The sequence below is a fragment of a genome, unplaced genomic scaffold (assembly GCF_019419815.1).
Source record: "Pyrus x bretschneideri cultivar Hongxiangsu unplaced genomic scaffold, Pyrus_bretschneideri_v1 Contig43, whole genome shotgun sequence".
Lineage (NCBI taxonomy): Eukaryota > Viridiplantae > Streptophyta > Magnoliopsida > Rosales > Rosaceae > Pyrus > Pyrus x bretschneideri.
In genome coordinates, this window is record NW_025999757.1 from 3,812,531 (window position 1) to 3,837,192 (window position 24,662).

Sequence of the window (24,662 nt, forward strand, 5' to 3'; positions counted from 1 at the left end):
TCGAATTTTTAAGTCAAAACACACTAAAACAGTTTAAAAACATTTTAAAACAGCAAGGAACAACACTTGAAGTTATGGGTGATAAAATCCAACAAATTTGCATCAACATACTTAGTTACCCCCCCCATACTTAAATCAAACATTGTCCTCAATGTTTTAAGCTTAAAACACACCAAACAAAAGAAAACATATAAAACAGCAACTAAACATACTAAACATGGCAGAATGTATCTAACAAAGAGAAGAGTTTTAGAGATGCAAATCTGGTTATGGAGTGTAAATTCCATCTTCTCCTTGGTGATTGCAGTGAGGCTTCATCTTGAGTGATTCCACAGGCTTATTCTTGAAATGCGCTGCTCCCATCGTTGATTTTCCTTTGTGCTTCTCTTGAACTGGGTAGCAGGCTTCCTTTGGTCTCCCCCGAAGGTCTGAGCTTCCTCCTTTTATCTGTTTCTTTGTTCAATCTCTCCAATTCGTATTGAAGAGGGTTAGAGGATAGCTCAGCAAAGCTAGGTAAGCAACCAGGGAATAGAGTCCAGATAGACTCCAAGTGCCGGCTGATTGCTTCTTTCACTTTGCCATGCAAGTAATATCAAGGACAAAGGAAAAGACAGGGAAAGAGCATGATATGAGATACCTTTGCTTTTGCCCTTGATGATATGAGATACCTTTGCTTTTGAAGAAGCGGTGAATGAATCAGCACATGTATTTGTGGTGCTGTTTCCTCCTGGGTCATCTGTACTCCAGGCATCTGGTATCATCTTTGGGGAAGAAGAAAGAATAGAGTATTTCGAAAGGCTTTGGTGAGAGTGCGCCTTTAGAGGTGAGAAAGAGTTGGGCATTTTCTTCAGTTCTGTCTTGCCAAAAAAATGAAGGTCGACATATATAGGGAATTCAATAGCAAGTGGTGATACTGTTCTTTTACCGTTGTCGACAAACATTTTGATCCCGCAAATCCGGCTTTTTGGAATAGTGACGACTCTTCGATCTTTGAAGACGCCTCTTCGATAAAGCTGCACGCGTTTTCTGAAAAGCAGATAAAGCGTCGCCGAACTTTGCGCTTGTCGGCTAAAGACGTGTAGTTGCGATGATGGCCTCCACGTGTTGAACGCGATTTCTGAAAAGCCGAAGCTTTTTGAATTTGTGGACGCGTTCCCTTAGCTTTTTATAGAGCTATCGATCACCGCCAACTTACACACTCTGAAGATTTTCCATCCTTGAAACTCGTCTCCGGCCCTTTTGAAAATCTACTCCGTCCACCCCTTTTCTTTTAACTTCGTGAACAATGGCTAGCTCATCCAACCCATCGAACCTTTGCTTAGATTTGAGTCTAAGCAGTGATCCGGTCGCGTCTCGTCAGGGTAAGGTATGGTGCCCGTCTTTCTTATCTTCCCATAGCCCTCTTACAGATGAGGACTCTGTGATGACGGATCCCACAACGGCTACGATAGTGGCTCGGAACCTCCTCACTCCCAAAGACAGTCAGCTGCTTTCAGGACGGTCCGATGAGTTGGCCGTTCAAGAATCCCTGGCTCTAAGTGTTCAGTGCACTGGCTCTGTGTCCAACATGGGCCAACGCCTTCTTGCTCCCTCCCGACAGGTTGAATCCTTGATGGCGGAGGTGGAGAGTCTTAAGCAGGAGATCAAACAGCTTAAGTACGAGAACCGAAGTTTGCACGTGCTTGCCAACAATTATTCAACAGACATGAAGAGGAAGCTTGACGAGCTTGATGACCGTCAAAGGCTTGCAGCTTTCTTCCAGAGACACCTTTTCCTGGGTCATCCAGCATTCCACCAAGGTTTGAGGCCTTGAATGATCTATCTTTGGTGCCTCCCGCTCCTATGCCTTCCGCTCCGATGCCTCTTGCTCCAATGCCTTCTGCTCTGAGACCTCCTGTTCTGATGCCTCCTGCTCCGATACCTCTTGCTCCGAGAGTGTTGCCACGTAGTGGGGCCTTAAGTACACAACCTTTGTGAAGACTCCATCTTTCTGCCTTTTTTTTTTTTTAATCACTCGGAAATCAATAAACAAGCTTTATTCACTGTATTGGGTTGCCTCCCAAGTAGCGCTTTCTTTTACGTCTTGCAGCCGGACGATGAACCCAATCACTCCAGGATATGTTCACGAATCGGATGAGAACTCCGAGTCATGAACTAGTACCTAAAACAAGAAACAAAACAAATTTAAGAATCTGGAAAAATAAAAACAAACGAAAATAAAACAATCCAAGGGATTAGCAAAGTTGCTAATCCCCGGCAACGGCGCCAAAATTTGATGCGAATTTTATACGCGCACAAATTAAACCCTCGTTTGACAATTGTAGTATATGAATAAGTAGGGATCGTTCTTAACCGGGGATTAGGAGGGATTGCAAATAGGACAGTGGTAAGAATTCATCGTTGGAGTAGGAATTCGTTGTTTCTTCAAGTCTTCAACTCATTCATTCCTCTTTCGCTCCAAAAGGCTCCAATTTGCATATTCTTGCACACTTTGGCCTTATAATCTGAAAATACACAAAAGTGGCCTTAAACACTAACATAGATAAGTAAACACAACATAAATGCACGAGAACGAGCTAATTAAGTCGCATGAATATGCTCCTATCAATTACGAAAATGATTACTGTTACATCCCGGCTCGGGACGGATCACTTCCCGGGCCTGCTTCACCACCGTAACACGATATTGTCCGCTTTGAACTTACCATTCCCTCACGGTTTTGTTTTTGGGAACTCACCAGCAACTCCCATCATAGGATTGCTCTAGCCCCCTTCTCGCTTAACTTCGGAGTTCCTACGGAACCCGAAGCCAGTGAGCTCCCAAAAGGCCTCGTGCTAGGTAGGGATGGGAATATACATATAAGGATCACTTCCCTGGCCGATGTGGGATGTCACAATTACAACCGAAAGAAAAAATACCTTCATTTGAGTAAATTACAATTAGGCGATCGAGACTACATGTTAAGCCATTTCCAACTGATCCGGCCAAAGGGCCGAAAATAGCCTGAAATGACACAAAAACTGTCTCTAACCAAGGGTCAGGCCAAAAGACTCGTGGGTCCCATCGGGCCAAAAAAGGAGAAAAGGGCCAATCGGTTGGCCCAACTTAGCCAGCCAGTAGACCTGAAGCTGGGCAAAATTTTGAATCCAACGGTAGCTGACGTTAGTGTGACGCCAGCTAACTGACGTCATGCTGATGTCAGTTATCGTTGAATTTGAATTTTTTATATTTTATTTTGGCCAAATTAAAAAAAAAATTTTAATTTCCCTTTTTTCCTATAAATACCTAAGTCATTCCTACACAATTTCTCACATAATTTTCATCATTCCATACCATCTCACTTCATTCTATTTCAATTCTTCACATTCTATTTTCTTACCTCTTCTAATAATCTTTCCTTCAAATTTTCAATAATTTTCAAATGGCTAGATCTGCAAGGAAAAGTAGAGTTTGGACCCGAAAAGAAGATGAAGTTCTTTGCAGGGCTTATATAAGTCTCGGAAGATAGTGTGAGGGCGACTTCTCAAACAAGTGAAGATATTTGGACTCGTGTGTCCAAAAAATACTATGAGTTCTACGAAGGCACCACTCCACCAAATTCCGGAAACCACGAGAGTTGTTCTTCAAGATGGAAGAAACATCTTCATCTAAGTTTGAAAAAACGGCATCAAGCACTATTAACAGTTGCAAGTAGACATGAAAACAGCGCCAATTACTACGACGAAGTAAGTGTTTTCACAATTTATTTTAAATATTAAATTATATTACATTTAATTTCATAAATTAATTTCCTTCAATTTTTGTAATTATATTTTCTAGGTACGCCAAGCGGAGGAATTGTATATGAAAGGCACCTTGAAACCCTTTCAGCATCACGGTTGTTGGGAAATTTGTAAAGGGTGGTTGTTATTTGAATATTCACCTCAACATAGAGTAGGTCCTACGTTGGTGTTCGGAACTGCATCCTTAGCTATAGATGGGGATGAAGATGGATCTCCTACCATTCAAGAAATAAGGGTAGAAAATCTGACTTCGGGTGAAGGTTCCATACCTAGGGCTATGGGATGAAACAAAGCCTGAAAATTAAGGAAAAGGGCAAGGCAAAGGATGATATCGCCTTTCAACAGGAAATGACAGCCTCTTTGCAATTCATGGCAGAGCAAAATGTCATTGCCATGGAAGAAAGGAACCGTAGGCATGAAGAACGGGCCAAACAAATACAAGAAGAGATGGACGATAGGAATATGCTAAGGAACACTTCGGATTACACTCCAATGAGTGAGGCCTATTTTGATAGGAAAAAGAGGGAAATTATGGTCCGACGGCAGTTGTTTACCTCCAACTATACTCCTACAATGGTGGATGATGAAGATGATGATGATTATAGACTTTAAATTTAAGTTGTTGTAGTTTTTAAATTTAAATAATAAATTATGTTTGGCCCTATGACCCTTTGACTTTCTCGGTTGGAGATGATTTTTTTTCACAAGGCTATGTTTGGCTTATGGCCCTCTGGCCCCTCAGTTGGAGATGGTAAGGAATATGACTCTGCACTGTTCATTAAAATATTAATTTGTTGGAGGGCTATATATGGCTAAAACGAGCCATCTAGCTTCCTTCAATTGGAGATGGCCTTAGATCCTGGATTGTGCCCAACAATTCAACCTACTTCTTCTCCCGCTCAAAGCAATTGAAGAGTCAGACTAGTGATTTGAAAAAAAAAAATATTTTCTTAAGCATCTATGATTTATTAGGTCACTGCGTTACCTTTTTAACACTGTTTTTGGTGAGCAACTGTTTACCCTAGAAATTACAAAGCCTGTGTAATGTGCAAGCTAAATAACTATGAATTAACTACATCCTTCTTGTGAATGCGGGTGTGCCAAATCGCAACCGAGTACGATTAGTCAACTAGAATACATGTGGTGGTGGTATCGAATGCGTCCTTGCCTTCTGCACTTGAATAACTACGAACGAGAAAGGAACTCGCCTTAGCCTTGGGTTCTAAAACTTGAAGACAAGGTTGCTTAATTCACTGCGAAGTTCAGGATCTCTTGAGAATATAGGTGCACTGGACTGGTATCAGGCTGTAAGGGTAATGGTACTCAAAGGAGATAAGCATTTTGATAGTGAACGAGGTTTAACTGTCTGAATGCTGAACTGCAAAATGCACCTGAGAGTAATTAATCATAGAACACTTCACTTGGTTGGGATGAAGTGACCTTTTTGAGTGAAAGAAATAAGAATTCTTCGCCTACCGAGACTTGGATAGATAACTAACCAACCTAGAAGTAATGTTGTTTACTTGTCCAAACTAAATGTGCTCATAAGCTACTTGATTCTATAACGCCAGTGCTGTTTACTTATCCAAACTGAAGGTGTCGCCTGTTGTCAACACATTGCTGGTTACTAATCCAAACTAAAGATGTGTTGATAGAAGGGTTATGATAGTTAGTGTTTTTCTTTGGGATGTATAAGGGTTTTGCAGAGAGAGTTTTCGCGTAGAGTGTTTGAGTTGTTTGTTGAGTTGAATGTGGCTTTCCACGTTGCATAACCTCTTCTATTATACAGCATTTTCCTGAATATTCTCTCCTTTATCTCTTTAATCCCCTCGTTAGCCAATACTCATCTCTATCCAGTCTCAACATCTTTGACTCAAACCAGGCTAGTTCTTTTATGCAATTAATTCATCATTATCTAACCAAGAATGAATTATGATCCTTAGAATAATTTGCATCTAAACATAGCTCATTTTGATAATCCTTTCACGGTCCCACTTCTATGAAAACTAGTTCGAATCAATTCTCTTCAGCTCACTGGTCTGAATGATCGTTACTAGATCGAGGATTATGGCTTTTCAATTCAGGTTAGCCCATTCTCAATGGCGGGGCTAGAAATTTACAATGACAGGGCCATACAATAGAAGCTTCTAAAAATTGGTCATGCTTTTACTTATATATTCCAATTTATAATTTCTTTTTTGCAAAAACTTCATTTCAAATCAACCAATCAATACAAAAACCTAAAAATCCTAATAAGTCCAAGATGAGAAAAATACTGATATGATTAATTTCGTGATACAACCAAGTGCGATAAAGGGTGCTTGACCAAGCTTGGACACATGATAAGCTTTGATTTAAGAGATATGAAGTTTAAGGGGAAGGCGCTTGCGTGTTTGATTCTTCAACTTGTTTGAGAATTAGCATGCTAACTTTTTCTTAAGAGAACGGAACACAAACAATGTTGGTTTGTGTCAATTTAATGAAATTTGATTAAATGTCTCCTTATTTTATTTGTCTAGCCAATATAGGGATCAAAATAAATTTCAAAGGAGGGATTTTATATGTTATTGGGGTCAGTAGCAACCAAAGCCTTGATTTTGGCTCTGCCACTGCCCATTCTTGACCCAAGTTGTTATTTTAGGTCTAAATAGCAATAAATAGACAAATGCAAATTATCTTTTATTTTCTTTGTTGCCTTCTTACTGTAAAATAATAAATACAAATTAATCAAAGATAAAAAATAACATATTTTGCTAACATTAGTTGTTACTTAACCTCGCTGATCGATATGATATAAGACTCACATGCTTGGCACATTTTTAAGAGGGGCTTTAATTATTGGTCAAAAGACGATGGGTAACTTTGAGTAACTAGCTTCGGCTCTTGTTTTTTGGAGATGACGTGTTCACCAACTGTGGCAGCGTCTAATGTAATCCCGTGCCTTTACTCTGTCGTTAGTTCCTTTGCTCCATTAGCCTTTGCGGCTTTCTTTGTTCTTGGCTGGCCTCTATGCCTTGGTATTGTATCCTTGGTTCGAAAAAAAAAAAAAACCTCTTTCAATTAAAAGAATGCAAAATTATTATGTGAAAAATAGGTGCGTTGATTAAATTACCATAATAAAAAGTTAAATACAAAAAGTGGGTCAAAAGATAATGAGTAACTCCTTCCATTAATATCGTGCATATTTTTTTTTAACCAACGGTGTTATCTATACTGAGACAAAAGGAGTGAGTTTAGGATGTGTTTGTTTGACCGGATTAGGGGGGACTAGATTAGACTAGTCTCATGTTTGGTTTGCACAAGGATTAGGTTTAATGGGATTAGACCGGACACGCTTTGACTAAGTCCTTCGTTAGAAAGGCTTAGCGAGACCCCCCCAATCAGTAGGGGATTGCTAAAACCATTTGTGTCCTTTCCTCCTCGCGTCCTTGTCTAGCCGTCCTTCTCGTGTCTTTGTCCTCGTTTGCTCGACCAACCTCGCCGAACCACCCCACCAACGGCAACGATCGTCGATGAGATGTACAAATTCTCGGCTCTGCACTTCTTTCGGTTTAGTCTGAGCTACATAAAAGATGAGGACGACAATGATAGGCGCAAGGCTGAGTTTGAGCTCTCCACCGGCGGCGGCATGGTTATTCACGTCGATTGGAGGAGGGGATGGGGGTGGGTCATTGGAGAAGAGAGTTTTGGAGGAGGAGACAATGGTGGGGTCGAAGGAACATGGACAAATTTGGTTGACTAAGATCCCAATTGAAAATGGAGGCTCGCGGCTGGAGGTTTGATTCGCAGATGGAGGCCTCAATGACGCAGATGGAGGCCTGATTTGATTACCCTTCGTGGGAAATATATTGCCAATACGTGGCTTTTGAGAAATTGAGGCTATAAATCTTTGGTTTTTACTAGAGAACATGAATTTTTGGGGTAGATTATGAGTTAATTTGCCAATTCTTCCTTTGGGTAATATGCAGTTTAGAATTTGATTGTAGGTTAGTTGAAATTGAAGTTGGTTGAAATAGATTGAAATTTTGGTAGAATTTGGGAACTGGAAATTTTAGTTGAAATTGAAGTTGGTAGAACTTGGGAACTGGAAATTTTGGTTGAAATTTTGATGTTGGTTGAAATTGAAGTTGAAGCAAATAACATAGATATTTTTTTATATATCACCAGTTGATTTTTCCCTTTTTATTTATTTATAATTATTCTGCTTCTTAGTCCGACACTGCATCAAACGCTTCATTAAATCAATCCAGCTTAGTCTAGTTTAAGTCAGTTGAGCTTAGTCCTTGAAACTAGTCCAGTTCGAGATAGTCTGGTGCAACAAACGCACCCTTAATTTCATAATAAACCAAAAAAAAATATGGTTCAAATTCTTATTTGTAAGAATCAAACTTAAAACCTTTTATTTACAAGTAAAATGCTAAACCGTAATACAACTTAACTATACCATACATAATTATTCTAAAAAAAAAACACGTGCATTAAATTAGCATAAGAAAAGGTTGAATAAAAAAAGTGGGTCCAAAATATGAATTGGTGCGCAGTAGCAGTCCACCTTCCGACCTCCTTCACATAAATTGCAGACAGACTTCTTTGTCCGAGTAAAATCCCAGAGAGGCAGAGCAACGATGGGAGGTGGTCAGAGGCGGACAACCCAGAGCCAAACGATGCTGTCTTCGTCCTCGTCGCTGTCCTCATGCTGGTCGCATTTCTGGTCGTCGGCTCTCAGAACCAAACCCTTGGTCTCTCCGTCGGAATCCGCCGTCCGCACCAACTCCGGCGATGGCCTTGTCCGTCGCCTCGGCATGTTTGACCTCATACTCCTCGGCGTCGGCGCTTCTATTGGAGCCGGGATATTCGTCGTCACCGGCACTGTCGCCAAAGACGCCGGTCCTGGTACGACACCGGCAACTCTTCAATTAATTTTTTTTTTCTTAGTAGGCTAATTGAGCTGAGATTAAGCTGGAAAACTTTGTTAATTGCAGCATCATATATGCTAATGGAGTCTGGAAATGATATAAAACAGTAATTTATTCTTGTTAAAATCCCAATTTAACATCTTTGCTGCAATTAAGCTGAGAAAGGCTGAGGAGACTCTTCAAAAGTGGACTCATCATAGACCCCCTGCCACCTCATGTTTTTGGCACAATGTTTTATAATGTTGCCACGAGAATTGATGTAAACTGTGGGGTGACAAAGAGTCCATCGAGAGTCCCATTTTGGGAGAGTCTCCTTAGCATTTCTCCTGGTAAAATCATAAATTCAATATATGACAAATTTGGAATTGGGAATTTTTGACTATGATGGGTTTTCGAATTTTGATGTGCCAATTTTTGCTATGATGGGTTCTGTTTGTGTTAGACTGTAAGAGATTTGTTGTCATGATGCAGGGGTCACTATTAGTTTCATTCTTGCCGGAGCATCCTGCGTGTTAAATGCACTCTGTTACGCGGAGCTAGCATCTCGATTCCCTGCTGTTGTTGGTGGAGCATACCTTTACACATACACGGCTTTCAATGAGCTCACCGCTTTTCTTGTTTTCGCACAACTTATGCTCGACTATCATATTGGTGCTGCTAGTATAGCCCGGAGCTTAGCAAGCTATATCATCACAATTCTGGAACTTTTCCCAGTTTTCAAGGACCACATTCCAGACTGGATTGGACACGGTGGCCAAAAGTTCCTTGGGGGAGCTATATCAATCAATGTATTAGCTCCAATTCTCCTTGCACTTCTTACGATAGTCCTGTGTCGTGGTGTGGGAGAATCGTCTGCCGTGAACTCATTTATGACTGCAATGAAGGTGCTCTTTCCATGCATTTTTATTTTTATTTTTTAAGGTCTATGAATTCCGCCACTTAAAATATATGACTGAAGCAGGTGTATTTATAGAAAATTGATTTTCCTGCAGATTATCATTGTTATTATTGTCATCTTCGCTGGTGCTTTTGAGGTTGATGTTTCAAATTGGACTCCATTTACCCCAAATGGTTTCAAACCAATCCTGACAGGAGCAACAGTTGTATTTTTTGCATATGTTGGATTTGATGCCGTTGCTAATTCAGCTGAAGAGTCAAAGAGACCGCAGGTATGCCCCAGTGGGACTGTGGGAGTGATTAAATTTTGGAGTTAACTACTTAATTATCAATTGACTATTCTGTTTATACATATTGAAAGGATCTTCCTTGCTATCTTATTCTCTAAGAATATCTGATCATGTTTCTTTCAAAATTTATTTTTCAGCGAGACTTGCCAATAGGAATTATCGGCAGCCTTCTAATATGTGTTGCATTGTATATTGGTGTCTGTTTGGTGATCACTGGGATGGTACCATTTTATTTACTTGGGGAAGACGCTCCATTGGCTAATGCTTTTACATCCAAGGGGTTGAAATTTGTTTCAATCTTAATCAGTGTAGGTGCTGTTGCTGGACTTACAACTACCCTTCTAGTTGGTTTGTATGTTCAGGTGAACCATTTTATCCCTATGAGTGACTTAGTTGGAGTGTCTTCTCATCATGTAGTAACTTATGGGTTTTCTTGTGAACAGTCTCGATTGTATCTTGGGCTTGGAAGAGATGGTTTACTACCTTCATTGTTTGCTAGAGTACACCCAAAACTCCGCACTCCCATTCATTCTCAGATCTGGGTTGGTATTGTTGCTGGCATTTTGGCAGGGTTGTTCAATGTGAAGATTCTTTCACACATTCTTTCAGTTGGGTCCTTGGTAAGTCATTGCCCAAATTTGGTTTTGGTGTAGAGAGGCTGTTCAATTCTTCTTTATGATATTGGTGGAGGCTGGGTCAAGTATTTTGACATTACAATAAGATACATGCATTTCCAACGACATTATGTTAACTTCCATTTCATTAAAGAGGAGCTTTCAGTTGCACTGTGCATGGCATGATGTGATGAATAATAGTAAAACTGTAGGAATAGTTGCATGGATTTTGGGCCTTCTTCTAAGATTAGTATTATAGGGTATTTCTTTGTTTCTAATAATTTCGGTTGTATGCACCTAACCTTGTACTCTTGCTTGTTCAGACGGGCTACTCTGTTGTTGCTGCATGTGTTGTTTCTCTTCGTTTCAAAGATAAGGCAGCAAATGAAGTATCTTCTTCTGCCTGGCGAGAAGGTGTCATCTGCCTCTTCATAGTGGCATGTGGTGGTTTTGGTGCCGGACTCTGCTACAGATTTAGTGCTTCAATCGTTTTTCTGGTCCTAACTGTAGTTGTGGCAATACTTGCTCTTGCTGCTCTTTGCTTCCGACAAGTGAGTGAACAATATGTGCTTTGGGATGCATGCATATAATACTTACCTGCCTGCATGCATGGGTGCATACGTACATACATACATATTTATCTTTAAACCCCGGTTTTCATTTTTATTTTTCTCCTCAGGTTTATGCGGATCTCCCAGGGTTTTCTTGCCCTGGTGTCCCATATGTGCCAGCTGTGTGCATCTTCTTCAACATGTTTCTTTTTGCTCAGGTACCCTTATAATATACTTTAAACAAGCTGCTAACAAAAGGAATGAAATCAAAGAATTAAAATAAAAAAGCAGATGAGTGAGAAAATTATTCTATTGCAGATACACCATGAAGCATGGGTGAGATTTGTCATCCTCAGCATCATTGTAGTTGGTACTTATGCATTTTATGGGCAATATCATGCGGATCCAAATTCAGAGGAGACCATTATTTATCACAGAACATCAGCAGAGGAACGGTAAATTATCTTTTCAGTTAATAGCTTGTGCATTTTGGATTTGGTACTTGTTGCAGTGTTAGTTGTATGTACCTGTTCCACGGTAGGTTATAGTAAGATGTATCATTAATTCATAGCCCATTAAATCTTTCCAAATAACTTTGTTGGAAAGAGTATAGTGATAATATTCACTGAGAGATCGACATACATAAACACACATTATTGATTGCTAGCGTAGTAGTGCAAATCTGTTTGATCAATTCTATCTTTTATTTTCTTTTGGTGAATGAATTGGTTTGATGTCTTATTTCTCGAACAATCGATTCTATGTCTGTTATTTTATTTTTTATTTTCGTTTGGTGAATGAGTTTAATTGTTGTCTTGGTTATTTCTCGAATATATAGTAAGCGATAACAACCAACATTGATTTCTAGTGGTCTCTCCCCTAAAATCTTCTGTAACACCAAATTTATGGTTCTCATGACTGCTGGATAGATTTGAATCTGTGTTTCTGATATTTAGATGTAATGATAAGTATTCTGGATGGATTTGAACCTGTGTTTTTGATAGATTGATCGTGAAGCTTCATCACTAACGTTGCGAGTGCAAGGTATCTGGTATGTGAAGTATGCTTCCGAAAGCAATTGAAAGTCGTTTCTGAAATGCTCCTTGACCTGCCTTTCTTGCCTCCATGCCTTGATCTTGATTCTTGACCCACTTTTCTTTGTATGTTGGTTGGCTTGCGATAATCATCCTTGATCTTCAGGTCTAAAACTGCTGTTGCAACAACGGAAGGGACTGCAACGTAAAGTCCAAAGCCTACCAGAGCCACACCGCACTTTTGAAAAGCTTTTAAGTTGGTCTTTCGACGGAAAGCCTTTGTTGCAACTTTACTCCTCGGGGTCGGGGATATCAAACCGTATGAAGTCTCGAGCGATTTCACGACGGTCGAAATTTAGGGAAATAGATTACGACCCCAGATGAACATAATACTACTTACTACAAAAAAGTTCTCACAGGTAGCAGCTTTGCGCAATGTACTTGCATAATACTACTTACTACATAAAAAGTTCTCATTGAGAAATGCTAGAGCTATTCTTAAATTTATTTTCCAAACTACTGTAGCAAAACCCCGAACTGCATCGACCATATTCTGCCGGAAGAACGAAGCATCGGCGGTGGATTGCAATCGAGAACCCTTGCGACTGCAAATCCATTTTGAGGAGCGGAGATGTGTCCAGATAACGGGAAAAATGTTACCTCGCCTCGTAGTTTATTCGCATACAAAATCGGAGTAAAAAGCTAGGACTGTCCTTAGTTGACAGTTCTGAATACTTAGCAGTTCCACATCAAAAACTTCGAACTGTTTTGAGCTGAAGAAGGTGGAGAAGGTCCGACCTGTAAAACCGATCGAACTGTATATATGGAATTCGAACGCAAATATACTTAACATAGTTTCTGCAACAAAAACGAATTAAACTCCAACACGAATAGTACGAACTAATTCTAACGTGACAATCTTACTTCAACAGTATGCGAATGTCATGAATTGTGATAGTTTTACATTTCTAAACCAAGCTGCCTGCAATGCAAACAATGGATCTTCCAATTTTTGAGTTCTGAGATGTCGAACAACGATCAGAACTCACAGGGTTGTATGGCAGTAGAAGGAGAGTTGGCTCTAGGGTTCAGATTTTGCAGTATTCATGGCCAAATGTAAATAAGATATGAATCCAAGGAGTTTCTACGAACCCTATTAACTGACCGGTGGTCCGAGTTCTGGTGGAATGATTATTATTTTCCTCCGGGTTTCATGTCGTGAATCCCTTCTTCAAATCCTGTAGGACTTCCTAGTTTAGCAAATTCAACTACTAGTTACCTTTCCGCCTCCCTCTTCTCCGTTTCCTTCTTGGGGCGGAGAAGAGGGGCCAGGGAAAAGGAAAAAGTACGCAAGATGTTACGAACTCGAGAATTGGTTTTGCTTTTGACCTGGGACCAATGCACTTGTGCCCATGCGGATTCTGGCAGAACCCTGCGTGTAGCTACTGTCAATCCGCCTGCCTGACTCGTTGTAGCCAACGTACTGGAACATCACCTACAAAGTATCTTGAATCAGTGCGAGTCATGGTTGGAAGAAGAGTTTTACAAATACTATTATTCAGAAAGGAAAATCATAGCTTTAAAGAACATGAGGAAAACCTGCTGGCCAGCCTCTGGGCAATCACCTTCACCAGCTACAAAATCCCGAAGCATAAGCCCCGAGTCACATGTTATGTAGTTCGGTGGCGTTACTACCTGAACCCGAAAACATGATTCACATGTTCAAATATACACATCGATTCTGCAGATGACCCGGTAACACAGTTATTCAGCAGATTAATTAGAGGGAGCGATCTATCGAGAGTTTGTATTAGCAAAGGCAACAGTGATACAAACCTTCTCGTATGAAACTTGGAAAGTCTTCGGGTGCATTGTTTTCTTTCTGTATCCGCTTGTTTTGTTCATTGAAGAAGGTGGAAACAAGATAGTTGTGACCGAAAAAAATAGAAGCCTCCGGTTCAAATTCTCTTCGTAATGTGATGAGCCTCGACTCTTTTCCTCGGACGTGCAAATCGAAGATTTACATTGCAGGAATTTTTGTTATTCATCAACAGAATAAGGTACGCGAAAACTAGAAAAAGTTGGTTAATCAATTAATCAAAATCGACTTGAAAAGCATCGTATAATTTGGTTATTCTCATTAAAATGAATCTGTAGTAGGGGAGCTGGATGAACAATGTTTGTCAGCAACTAGAAATTGGCAAGAAATATACGTAAGACATTTTACGCTCACGGTTTAGCTGCTGACAGAAAAGAAAACTTTACAAAGTCTAAGCACTATGCGAAAATAGTAAGAAGCACCAACGTTGAAGGATCGGTCGAGGTAGGCATAGAAGCAGGGAAATGTTTAAGTTGAAACTCTCTTAACCGTAGCCATGATTCTAGACACACCCAGAACCGTTTATTTTCCAAGTCACCATTTGGCTCGAGGGGTGATGAGTTCAAAACCTCTCACCCTCACTGGCGGAGCCACGTGTACCCTGGGCTATAGCTCAAGTAGCTTTCGGTGTAAAATAGCAGTTTATATGTAATTTTTATTGATTTTTGAATGTAGCCCACCGTATATTTAGTTACTGATCTGAATTCTTTCAGTTTAAATACATAAAATTATATAATATAGTTTACAAATCATCTCTTTTTTTTTTTACGTCTTTTTTCTCATCGCTTCTTATACATGTACAAGTTTGGATTTGTTTGAATTTTAACACGTATTTATGGCTAGATACGAGGAGAGTTTCAACTCGATATACATTGTTGATTCATTCTCTGAAATCTTTAGAATTTTGCATGCTATCAATTAGTATAGCATGTGCAACTGAAAAGTCACGAGACTCGCTGAAAATTACAAACCGTCCACAACCCGACCAACACACAGCAAAAAAGAAACCGTTATTTGGTGACGTTATCTGTTCAGTTTGCTGGCAAGAACCAAATAAATAGTATCATTTAACTCCCCAATGGTTTTTGTAATATCATTTCCTCCACTCAAGGTTCTTCATTATTTGCCTGGAGGGGTCAAAGCTGACACAGATGACAGACCCATCTTACTGCTTTTGGGGTCCAATTCAATCCAAATGTGTCTTCGGATTCAGCCCAACCAAAAACGCATTTCAAGTTCATTACACGGATTTAGTTACCGAAAATCTTCAATTTGTTCAATACACAAGATACTAAACAATCTTCAATTTGATTGGTCTTTCACATATCATGATTATATAAATAGTGATTTAGAAATAAACAGTTTTGATTATGACATGCGGGCTGTAAAAATTCCCTGAGCACATATGGAGGTGCACTTAGGCATCGTTCATTGAACTCTAGTTTAAAGTACAAGAAACTTGTAGCTCACATGGATACGAGCATTTATCTATGCACCCGAAATGTTGTATTCCAATCAATCCATAGGTAATCATGATTCTACCAACGAATAAATATCAACCTTATTTATTTTGTATAATTCATAATTGGACGCCACACGAAAATTGAAAAATGAAGCCAAATGTAACCGTGGCTTCGGCTGTCGGCAGTCAAAACATGTTTTTGTGATCTCCCTAGCATTGCTCTTTCCAAAATATAACACCAACCGTAGTAAATTTGTATGATTGAAAATGCCTTCTAAACATTTACCTGGTACAACAGACACCAAATGTTTTATTAAATGTATAAAATAAATAAATAGAAAATATACTTTGAGCATCATAATTCATAATTATATGATCATCGCCCAAAGGAATTAGCAGATATGTGTTGCCCTCTTGATCTGTCCATTGATGCCACTTTTTGACGCCTAATCTGCTCTCTAAATTTCGCTATGAACTCGCCCGCCTTCTTATCAACCTCTGAGTCTGCTCCTCCAACATTCAGAGAGTTGCTACTTGTAGCCGCAGGAGCAGTGGCAAGAGCATCATCTTCACGTTCATCATCCGAGCTCAATTGAAAGTTTTCTGCCTCACTTTCCAACTCTTCTTCTTCAAACTCTGCAGCTGCATTGCCACGAACTTCTCGCATCTCCTTCTTCTCACGTTTCGGAAATTCTAGCTTTGGCATGTGAAAAGGATTGCCAAGATCATGCTTACTCTTTCCATTTCCAAGATTTTTCGTGTTGGTTACTCCATTTTGCATCATATCTTTTCTCATAGATATAAACTCACCAATGTCACACATCTTCTCAACTTTTTCATGAGTGGCAAATCTACTACCTCTGATCGTTCTAACAGATTTTCCCCTTGATACAGATTTAGTGAGGCTTGCAGGTTTAGTATTCAATCCCAAAAAACCTTGCCCCAACTCTTTGCTTCCCAATTGCTCCTCCTCACTTCCGCTTCCGTTTCCACTTCCACTTCTGCTTCTGCTTCCGCTCCCACTCAAATCCTTCAAGTAATTGTCGGAGCTTCTCCTCAAGTCCTCCTCATGGAAAGAACCAATGCTGTAGCCCCGCGAATGCAACGCACTCACTGAAGGAGAAGACGACCCTTGAGAATGAGGACTCTTTCTTTTCTTCACATTCTCCACCTTCGAGTTAAGCACCTCCGAAGACATGGAGTGCGTGAAAGAGTCTTCCTTTGGGGAAGAAGACAGAGAACTAGTTTGAGAAGAAGACTCAGAAGTAAAGGACAATGTGGACTGGAAAGACCGAGTTTTCATTGATTCAAACTGAGTTTCATCAACTGAGAGTGGCCTCAAACGCGAAGGACGAGCATTACTACCTACTCTTTTCCCCCTTTCCATCCTTGCAGAATGCGAACGCCAATGAACCGGGGAAGGTGATGTGGCAGCTTCATTGAACTTCTGTTTTAAATTTATAGCACCCAAATCACCAAAATCCCCATTACTAACCCTATCAGAGCTATTAAAAGAGCCCTTAGAACCTAAACTGAACTCACTCCTAGCAACAAACTCAAAACTATCCTGGTTTTGCACCCTTGGTTTCAAACTCCGAACCGGCAATCCTAACGGCTGATTATCAACCATTGATCTGGGTTTTCCCCATTCATCAAGACCATAATTTGGTTGAGCCACAAACACCATTGATTCACCCTGACAATACTGAGAATTCCAAGCTTGAGTAACATTTTTCTCTTTATACCCACATGAATTTTCACACCCACTTTCACAAATCCCCAAACTGGGTTTGCAGTGGGCATAAAAAACATTGCTTTCATGACAAGATTGAGCCACAGCAGCAACAGGGTTACCCACAAAATACCCAGAATTCCAACTCTCACCTTCACTTTTCTCACCATACCCACATGGGTGTTCATACCCGCTGTCGAAATTCGACGAAACGGGAAATATTGTAGGCATATAAGACTCAGAAGTACCTACATTTGAGCTATTCTCAAACCCCATTTCAGCACTATTTCTTCTGCTGAACAAGCCGTAGGACACGGCAATGCCGACGAAGATAACGTGAATGAGCTCCCAGGACTTGGTGAGGATCGTGTGGTTGATAAATTCGGGAGCTTGTAAGGGGAAAAGTGGAAGAACAACAATGAAAATGGCAAAGATTAGAGCTTTAAGGAGAAAATGCATGGTGTAGGACTTACCGTCTTGAATCGGGTTTTGGTGAGCTTCTGGGTTTGGATCGGAGAATGGGAAGTGGGGCTTTCTGCAGGGGATGGAGTCCGCCATTGATGAGCAGTTGAGCTTCTGCGGAGGTTTTGGATTTTGTGTGAAGCAAACGAAGACTTTGAAAGCAAGGAAGAAGAAAGAGTGGAAAAGAGTGGGGGGAGAGGGGAAAGGAATTTAAGAAGTGGAGTGTCGATGATTATGACCCTTTGGTTAGAATGACGATATTGACCTTGGGTTTTGTTTTGATTTACGGGATTTTGTGGAGTGGTGATCTTATCTGTAGGGGCTTGGAGGTCATTTTATTAAAGAACAAAACGAAAGCAATTTGGTGGAACAATGTAAACGACACCGTCTTGATTGAAACAAAAGCAATTTGGTGCAACACAAAGCTCATTGAGCACCTAAGCAAATAGCAATGCAAACTACATGAGTAATGGGCATACAAATGTGATCATACACATCGAGGAAGAGTTTTTCTCTTATGCTTTTTAAGCTTTTTTTTAGTTTGTATTTTTTATTTCCTTCTTGTACGGGACAATGAAAGATACTTTATTTTTCACATTCTGTTTTTCTTCCAATGCTCATTTCGTTATATCGAGTCGTACGATTGAATAAATTTAAAAAGAATCAATAGACAGAAACAAATCACTACCTAATGAAATTGGAATTTTTGCATGTATATGCGAACCAAAATCATTTAACATTAAATTAAATTGTTATTTAGTTTCATTGGTTGCTTTTTGTTTTTTTTAGACGTGAAAGGAACAACACTGATCAAAGCATATGTGTTTTACTGACTCTTTAAGGGATATTTTTAATGTATAAAAATGTTCCTATTGATAAAGTTTTTTTTTTTTTTGACAAAACAAAAAATAAAATATTTTTAATTTTTTATGGATATTTTTATTTGTATACTTATATAATATTTTTAGAATTTGTTCTAATAGTTAAATTTCATATAGGATTTGTGCTATTGATAAGGTTTTTTTTTTTTTTTTTTTTTTTTTGAAAAAAAAAGGTATTATTTTATTTTAATATCTTTTGATTTCAAATTATAAGAGTAAAAGATGCATAAAAATAGGAAATTTATTTTGTAAATAAGGGTAAAATATAAAAAAAAGAAACGAAAATGTAAATTTAATTTAAATTTTAAATTCTTTGAGTTGGTGACATGGATAAGTAGGTATTTTTTCTTCAACATTTTGTATAGCTGATTGAGTCTAAATTAATACACCCCTCTAAAAAAGACCATGCTACTTAAGCCAAATTCACTTCAAGTTACTAAGTGCATTTTTAGAAAATGCTGTAAAATAACCAAAATTCTATTTTAAATAGTCAAATTTAAATAAAAAAAAACACATCTCCAACAAACTCTACAAAAGAGTCACTATTATAGCAAAATGATCAGTCACGCCTTAAATTTACAAAGCAACTGTTCATAAGCTAAATATTAAAAAATAAAATAAAACTCAAAAGTGAAATCTTGAGCAAGAAGAAAATGAAGACAGATAGGACTCTTTTAGAAAATGAGTTGGTTGAATTTGAATTGTTAATAATAAAATATTTAAAGTTTGACAAGATAAAAGCGTTGTTGAAGATAAAAAATTTAAACTGAGTAACAAAATAATTTTTCACACTATTTATTTACTAATTTAACAAAAATTTAGACAATCAAACAGTCTGAATTCAAGGCTATCTTTGGACCGACCTAGGATCCAGCCCAATATACAGTTTGGTCCACCTGTCGTGTCACTTTCTCGGGAACATGTTTCCTCAAGTCTTTTCCAATTGCCAGGTGAGAAAATCAGAGGGAGGGAGGGAGGGAGAGAGAGAGTGAGAGAACAGAATCGAACAAAAATCTCGAAAGATCGAGAGCGTAACCAAATCCTTGAGAGAGAGAGAGAGAGAGAACATAATCGAACAAAAATCTCGAAAGATCGAGAGCTTACGCAAACAGTATCACTCCAAATCATTTTCCCTTTTCTACATACAATTTTCTGTAAAACCCCTTAATGATTTGATAATTCCCCCAAAAATGTTTAATCCGTTTTTCATCTAGGTACAAGGTAGTCGAAGCTCTAAAAACTACTCATGAAGGCTCGCGTCTCAGCACCAAAGACAAGCGCTGCAAGGTTTGTCTTTTCTCTTTTGCTAATCTTCTGTTTGTTTGCCGAGAAAATCAGTCGATGGAATAGAAAATTGAATTGCAAGTTTATAACTTTATTCTTCTTTTCTTATCGTTTTTCGAGTTTTTAATTACAATTCAATTGGTCTGTTTGGTGTGGAATGAAGGAAAGTGATGAGATTGATTTTTTTGAGTTTTGCAGTCTGCAAATTGGATAATGGTGCATAGAGCTATCATGGCTATAAAAGATGTGGATGCAATGTTTTCTTCTTTGGATCCCGAGTACTATGACATTCTCATGAAGTAAGTAGTTATGCTTTATGAATGCTATCTGATTTTGGTTTGGAGTATTTTACGTTATCTATTGAATTGAAATTTGAAATTTATGTAGATAATGAACTGTGTTTTGCTAGAAGGTTTTGTGCATCTTTGTTTTGTGTATATGACATGGATCTCGTTAACGGTTGGTAGTAGCTGCATGATTCAATGCGCTTAAAACTATTGGAAGTTCTTTAACCAAATATAGAGTACACATGAGTATCCTAGAGGGTTTTCAGTTAAACCGGTCGAGAATTTTCCCAAACGGAGAACAAAAGTAAGTATCTTGAGTTATAGAAATGAACTTGAATTTGACTGGTTACGTAGTTCTGGTTCTTTCTTTGCGTGCATTCTGTATCTTTATCATTTTAGATGGTGTGGATTATATAGAAATGAACTTGAATTTGATCAGCAGTCTTTGTTTTCAATGGACTATGATAACTCATACGATCACCTAAACAAGAACAATAAATAAACAACAAAAACACCAAACAAAAAGTAAACAAAGGAAAAGGACATAAAGAATTATAGTGGTTTAGCGACAGAATCTCTCAAAATGATTCCCTTGTAATTCTTATGTCTTTCGTGCAAAGAATAAAGCCCTAATTATATGTAATGGCTTTAGTTACAAGAAAGGAATCCCAATAAAACCCACAACCTACTCTAAATAGGCTTTGAAAACGCGGAACAAAAAACACAAAAGAGCCAAACCGATCGATCGGTTAGGCATGCCAATTGATTGACCGGAACAACAATTCCTCTTGTTGTACTCTGCTGCTACGCATTGCTTCTTTCTACTCCTACCTATCACTCACTTGATTGATCGCCTGTTCCAAAAATTTGTTCTTCACACTTTAGATAATGAGGCAACTCAGAACATGAGCTTATCTAATTATTTAAATCATTTTCAAAGAGGAGTATTTCTAGAGAGAGAGAGAGAGAGAGAGAGTATTTATGAGACAAGCTTTAACGAACAAGTCGAGCTATCTCATGAAAGAAATGAGCTGTTCACTAGCTTTATGAGCTGAAAATACCAAAAATCCATATTGACTCTTTTTTTTTTTAATGAGTCTAGCATTTTTTTTAGCTCAACTCATTTCACTAAAAAGCTGAGCTTAATTCAAATTATTTCGAGCATGTCTACAACCCCTATATGTGGTGCTCACTTTATGAAAACTATGATGTTTTGTGTTGAATGCAAGAAAGACTAATATGAAACAAGCGTGCTAGGTCAATTGTATTCCAAATCCACAAACAAAAGACATCTAGCCATAGTTGAGAGATTGGAGGGAAACTGTTATAAAATTGGCTTAGGATACATCCGACAATCTGTCACCCCTATTTTAGGCAAGTCTTTATCATTTCTTTAATAGGTATAATGTTCGAGCTAGCCGCACAATGAGCCAGACGTCATAATTTAGTATTGAATTAGTCAGTCGAACCTAAAATCTATCATTTACAAATAAAGAGAAATGTCACTAGATTGTAGTAAATAAGTCGCTCTCGTGGAATGTGCAACAAAGTACTAATCAAATGAGACGGACTTGGCTCAATTTAATATTGGCCAAACTGGCCCATGAAGCTTATTTAAGGGCCCAATGTTTTTTGGTCTAGGAAGGGGAAAATAATCGACAGATTTTGGGACTTGTTTTAGAAGACGGGTTGGGGTTTAAGAAATGGATAATTCCAGCCTGGTAAATTGCATGTCAGTGCTTAAACCCCCAAAACCCATACCCTGCAGCTTCTTCTGAGACTCCTCTGTGCCTCTCTCAACTCTCGTTGTCTTTTTTCTCCTTGCAGCTTCAAAAGGTTTGGGATTCATAAATTGGTTTGGATATTTGAAATGAAGTTGTATCAAAGCTTAAATCCTTGTGGAATTAAATTCTATAATATTTGGGTGTTTGAATTTGTAGGGGCTCATACGTCACAATGGAGATGGAAGGCTCTTGACAGCGACAGTGAGTTCAAGGAAAATGGCGATTTCAACAGCAATGAGTTGAATGTTAGTTTGATTTGTAAATTCTGTTATTGGGTTTCGGTAATTATTCAGTTTGTTGTGGTGATTTTGTTGTTAGTTGATGATTTGTGATGTAGATGGAGCAGGAAGAGGATGACTTTGATGATGAGCACGTCGGCGAGGAGGAGGAAGAAGAATCAGAAAATGAGGAAGAAGATGGAGAAGAAGTTGGGGAAGAGGAAAATGGTGATGGGCAAAACGATAATAAAGGTGCCGAGATGGAAGAACTCGAGAAAGAATACATGAATCTTCGTCATCAGGAGCAGTAAGAGACTTCTGTTCACAATCCTTTTATTTTTAATTATAAACTTGTATTGCTTCATTAGAATGAAGACATAGAGCTAAATAATGCGACTATAGGAGATAATATGCATAGCAGTTGGAGGTTGGTGACGAAATTTGATATTAGGTTACAGAAGTCATTGAATAATGTAAATAGTCCGCGAGTGTAGCTATAGGAATTGAATACTAGTGCCATTTTCATCTTAGCTCAAGGCTAATTTTCAGTATCTATTTAATTTAGTTACTATGAAAGCACAAAATGGAGTTATATAGGCTGACATATGAAGTTAATTTTGTTCTTCGTTTATTCTCTCTTCCCATGTAGAGATATTTTAAAGAAAGATCTTAAAGGTCAAGCAGTGAAGAACCAAAAGGTGCGTTGTTCAAAATAATAACTTTTGTAATATCCATGAAATAGGTTTTGTTTTTCAACATCAAATTATTGCTCCTTGTTTAAAGCTTCTTTTTATGCCATTCCTTAAAGTTGAAAAAAAATGATTTATATAGTGAATTATTGTTTGATCGATGTTTATTCTTCCCCATTTTCAATGCCTTTTGTTTTCATTTTTCTGAAGGCTCTGTGGAACAAAGCTCTTGAGTTCAGATTCTTGCTTCAGAAAGCATTCTCAAGTTCACATGGAATCATGGATTACCACAGGTCGCTTTTGCATTTCCCCTTTTTTTTTTTAGGTTTTTGACATTTTAAGATTTACGTTCTTACCTGAGAGGTTGTCTGCATGAGCCAATTAGGCTGTCAATGCAACGTATTCTGACCTAGTTAGTGTGTGCAAACTACAGGCTTTACTTGAGAAGAACCCGTCCTTTGTTCAAGCAATGGATAGTGTGTGCAAACTATTATAGTTATTTTGTAATACAATTTGGCTTTCCATTGTTGTGCATAATCTATCATTTTCCGCACGTTAAGAATTGTCCATATTTGAAAGATTTGTAGATATGCTTTGTGTTTCACATTTTGTGTTTGAAGTTTTTAATAACCGTTTAAATTGTCATAAAGTATCTTTAGCTTATAACTGTACTATTAGCTGAGATAGAGTTTAATTTTATCAAATCAAACGTTAAGGAAATGCTTCAAGTTTCCTCGATTTCATATGATTGTGAGGGTTCCCCAAATTTCAAAAGTTCCACTACAACAGTTACTATAATTAGTCAGATTAAGTTGGTACTAAGTTATCATTAAGAGTGTAAGAGTGTTAATCAAGAAGAATGGATTGAGCTCAGCCTTGCCTAAGCTTATCCCAAAACACAAAGCATCGAGGTTGAGCTTGGACCGACTCAATTGTTAACGTAAATCTTCTCACATCAGCTTTGGGTCTGCTGAATTGTAGTGAAGTATGTGCTTAGTTCTCATTGAGGTCACGCCAGTCCCAACTTTAAGTAACTAAGTCTGAGCCATGACATTATTCAAACAATCTGCATCTGCAGCTATGGAAGTCAATGACATTTTATTGTCTCTGCTTATAGTAGGCTTGGAACCTAATCAATCCCGAACTTTTATTCTTCAAGTTTTTATGTTTTTGTAACATTAAAAATGGAACAAGCCAGTCAATTGATCCTGAACTTCTATTGTTTATTGATTCTGATTTTTCACTATTTGATTATCCGCTGAGACATCATTTTATTCCTTGAAAAAGTTGCATGCTAAGAAGAAGAAAATTGTTTCTAATAGTCGCAAGATAAGGTATCAATAGATTCTTTGGTTCCCTATGTGAAACTGCTGTGATTTTGTTTTGGAATATCTTGGAGCATATGTTGAGCAAACTAGGCTAGATTGTTTAAGGCTTATTGCATTATGCTTTTGCAGGTATAATGTTTATGAGAAGATAGTCAATTTCATGGCTCCAGAGACCATGGTCATTTCTCCTATGCTTTCTTACCTCAATAATTTGTTCGGGTTGAAGAAGCAGAAACCAGCTTCCGTAGTGTAGTAGCGATGCAAGGCTGAATCAGCTGTATAGTCCTTGAATCTCAGGCTAAGAAATTGTCTGCTGTTAATTTATTTGATATATTATTCAATATAATATCTGTTGCACTGATATTTATGTAATTTATACAATTTTTCAATGGGAGCCGAGTCTTTAAGAAGTATGATTTTGTTGTAAATGACAATTAATATCTGTAAATTTGACATTTACAGAAATATTTTCCCCCAATTCAATGAATTGATTCTTGCCTGATATTGCTAAAGATACGTCCTTCCCTTGTATGTTTAAAATCATTTTTTTCAATTATTTACTGCTAGTATAC

The 24,662-nt window shown here is 38.3% G+C and overlaps 2 protein-coding genes and 1 pseudogene across 3 annotated transcripts; 2 read left to right on the top strand and 1 right to left on the bottom strand.

Moving 5' to 3' along the window:
- Positions 1 to 8,333: 8,333 nt before the first annotated feature.
- Positions 8,334 to 12,591, top strand: LOC103935509 (cationic amino acid transporter 9, chloroplastic). Of its 2 annotated transcripts, XM_048566883.1 has the most exons (10): positions 8,334 to 8,675; positions 9,170 to 9,582; positions 9,691 to 9,867; positions 10,023 to 10,247; positions 10,329 to 10,505; positions 10,823 to 11,050; positions 11,179 to 11,268; positions 11,369 to 11,505; positions 12,055 to 12,101; positions 12,251 to 12,591. In XM_048566883.1, exons 1-9 carry the CDS (start codon positions 8,408 to 8,410, stop codon positions 12,077 to 12,079), a joined length of 1,740 nt encoding a protein of 579 aa, XP_048422840.1. In that variant the 5' UTR covers positions 8,334 to 8,407; the 3' UTR covers positions 12,080 to 12,101; positions 12,251 to 12,591. The 2 variants fall into 2 exon arrangements, with proteins under 2 accessions (XP_048422840.1, XP_048422839.1); XM_048566882.1 differs by lacking the exon at positions 12,055 to 12,101.
- Positions 12,592 to 12,608: 17 nt separating this feature from the next.
- Positions 12,609 to 15,127, bottom strand: LOC125469468 (annotated as a pseudogene).
- A 4,335-nt stretch (positions 15,128 to 19,462) lies between these two features.
- Positions 19,463 to 24,585, top strand: LOC125469505 (protein AATF-like). The gene is made up of 7 exons (XM_048566896.1): positions 19,463 to 19,787; positions 19,983 to 20,083; positions 22,012 to 22,100; positions 22,193 to 22,380; positions 22,723 to 22,771; positions 22,973 to 23,055; positions 24,220 to 24,585. The coding sequence occupies exons 4-7, from the start codon at positions 22,193 to 22,195 to the stop codon at positions 24,341 to 24,343; spliced, it is 444 nt and encodes a 147-aa protein (XP_048422853.1). The 5' UTR covers positions 19,463 to 19,787; positions 19,983 to 20,083; positions 22,012 to 22,100; the 3' UTR covers positions 24,344 to 24,585.
- Positions 24,586 to 24,662: the final 77 nt, after the last annotated feature.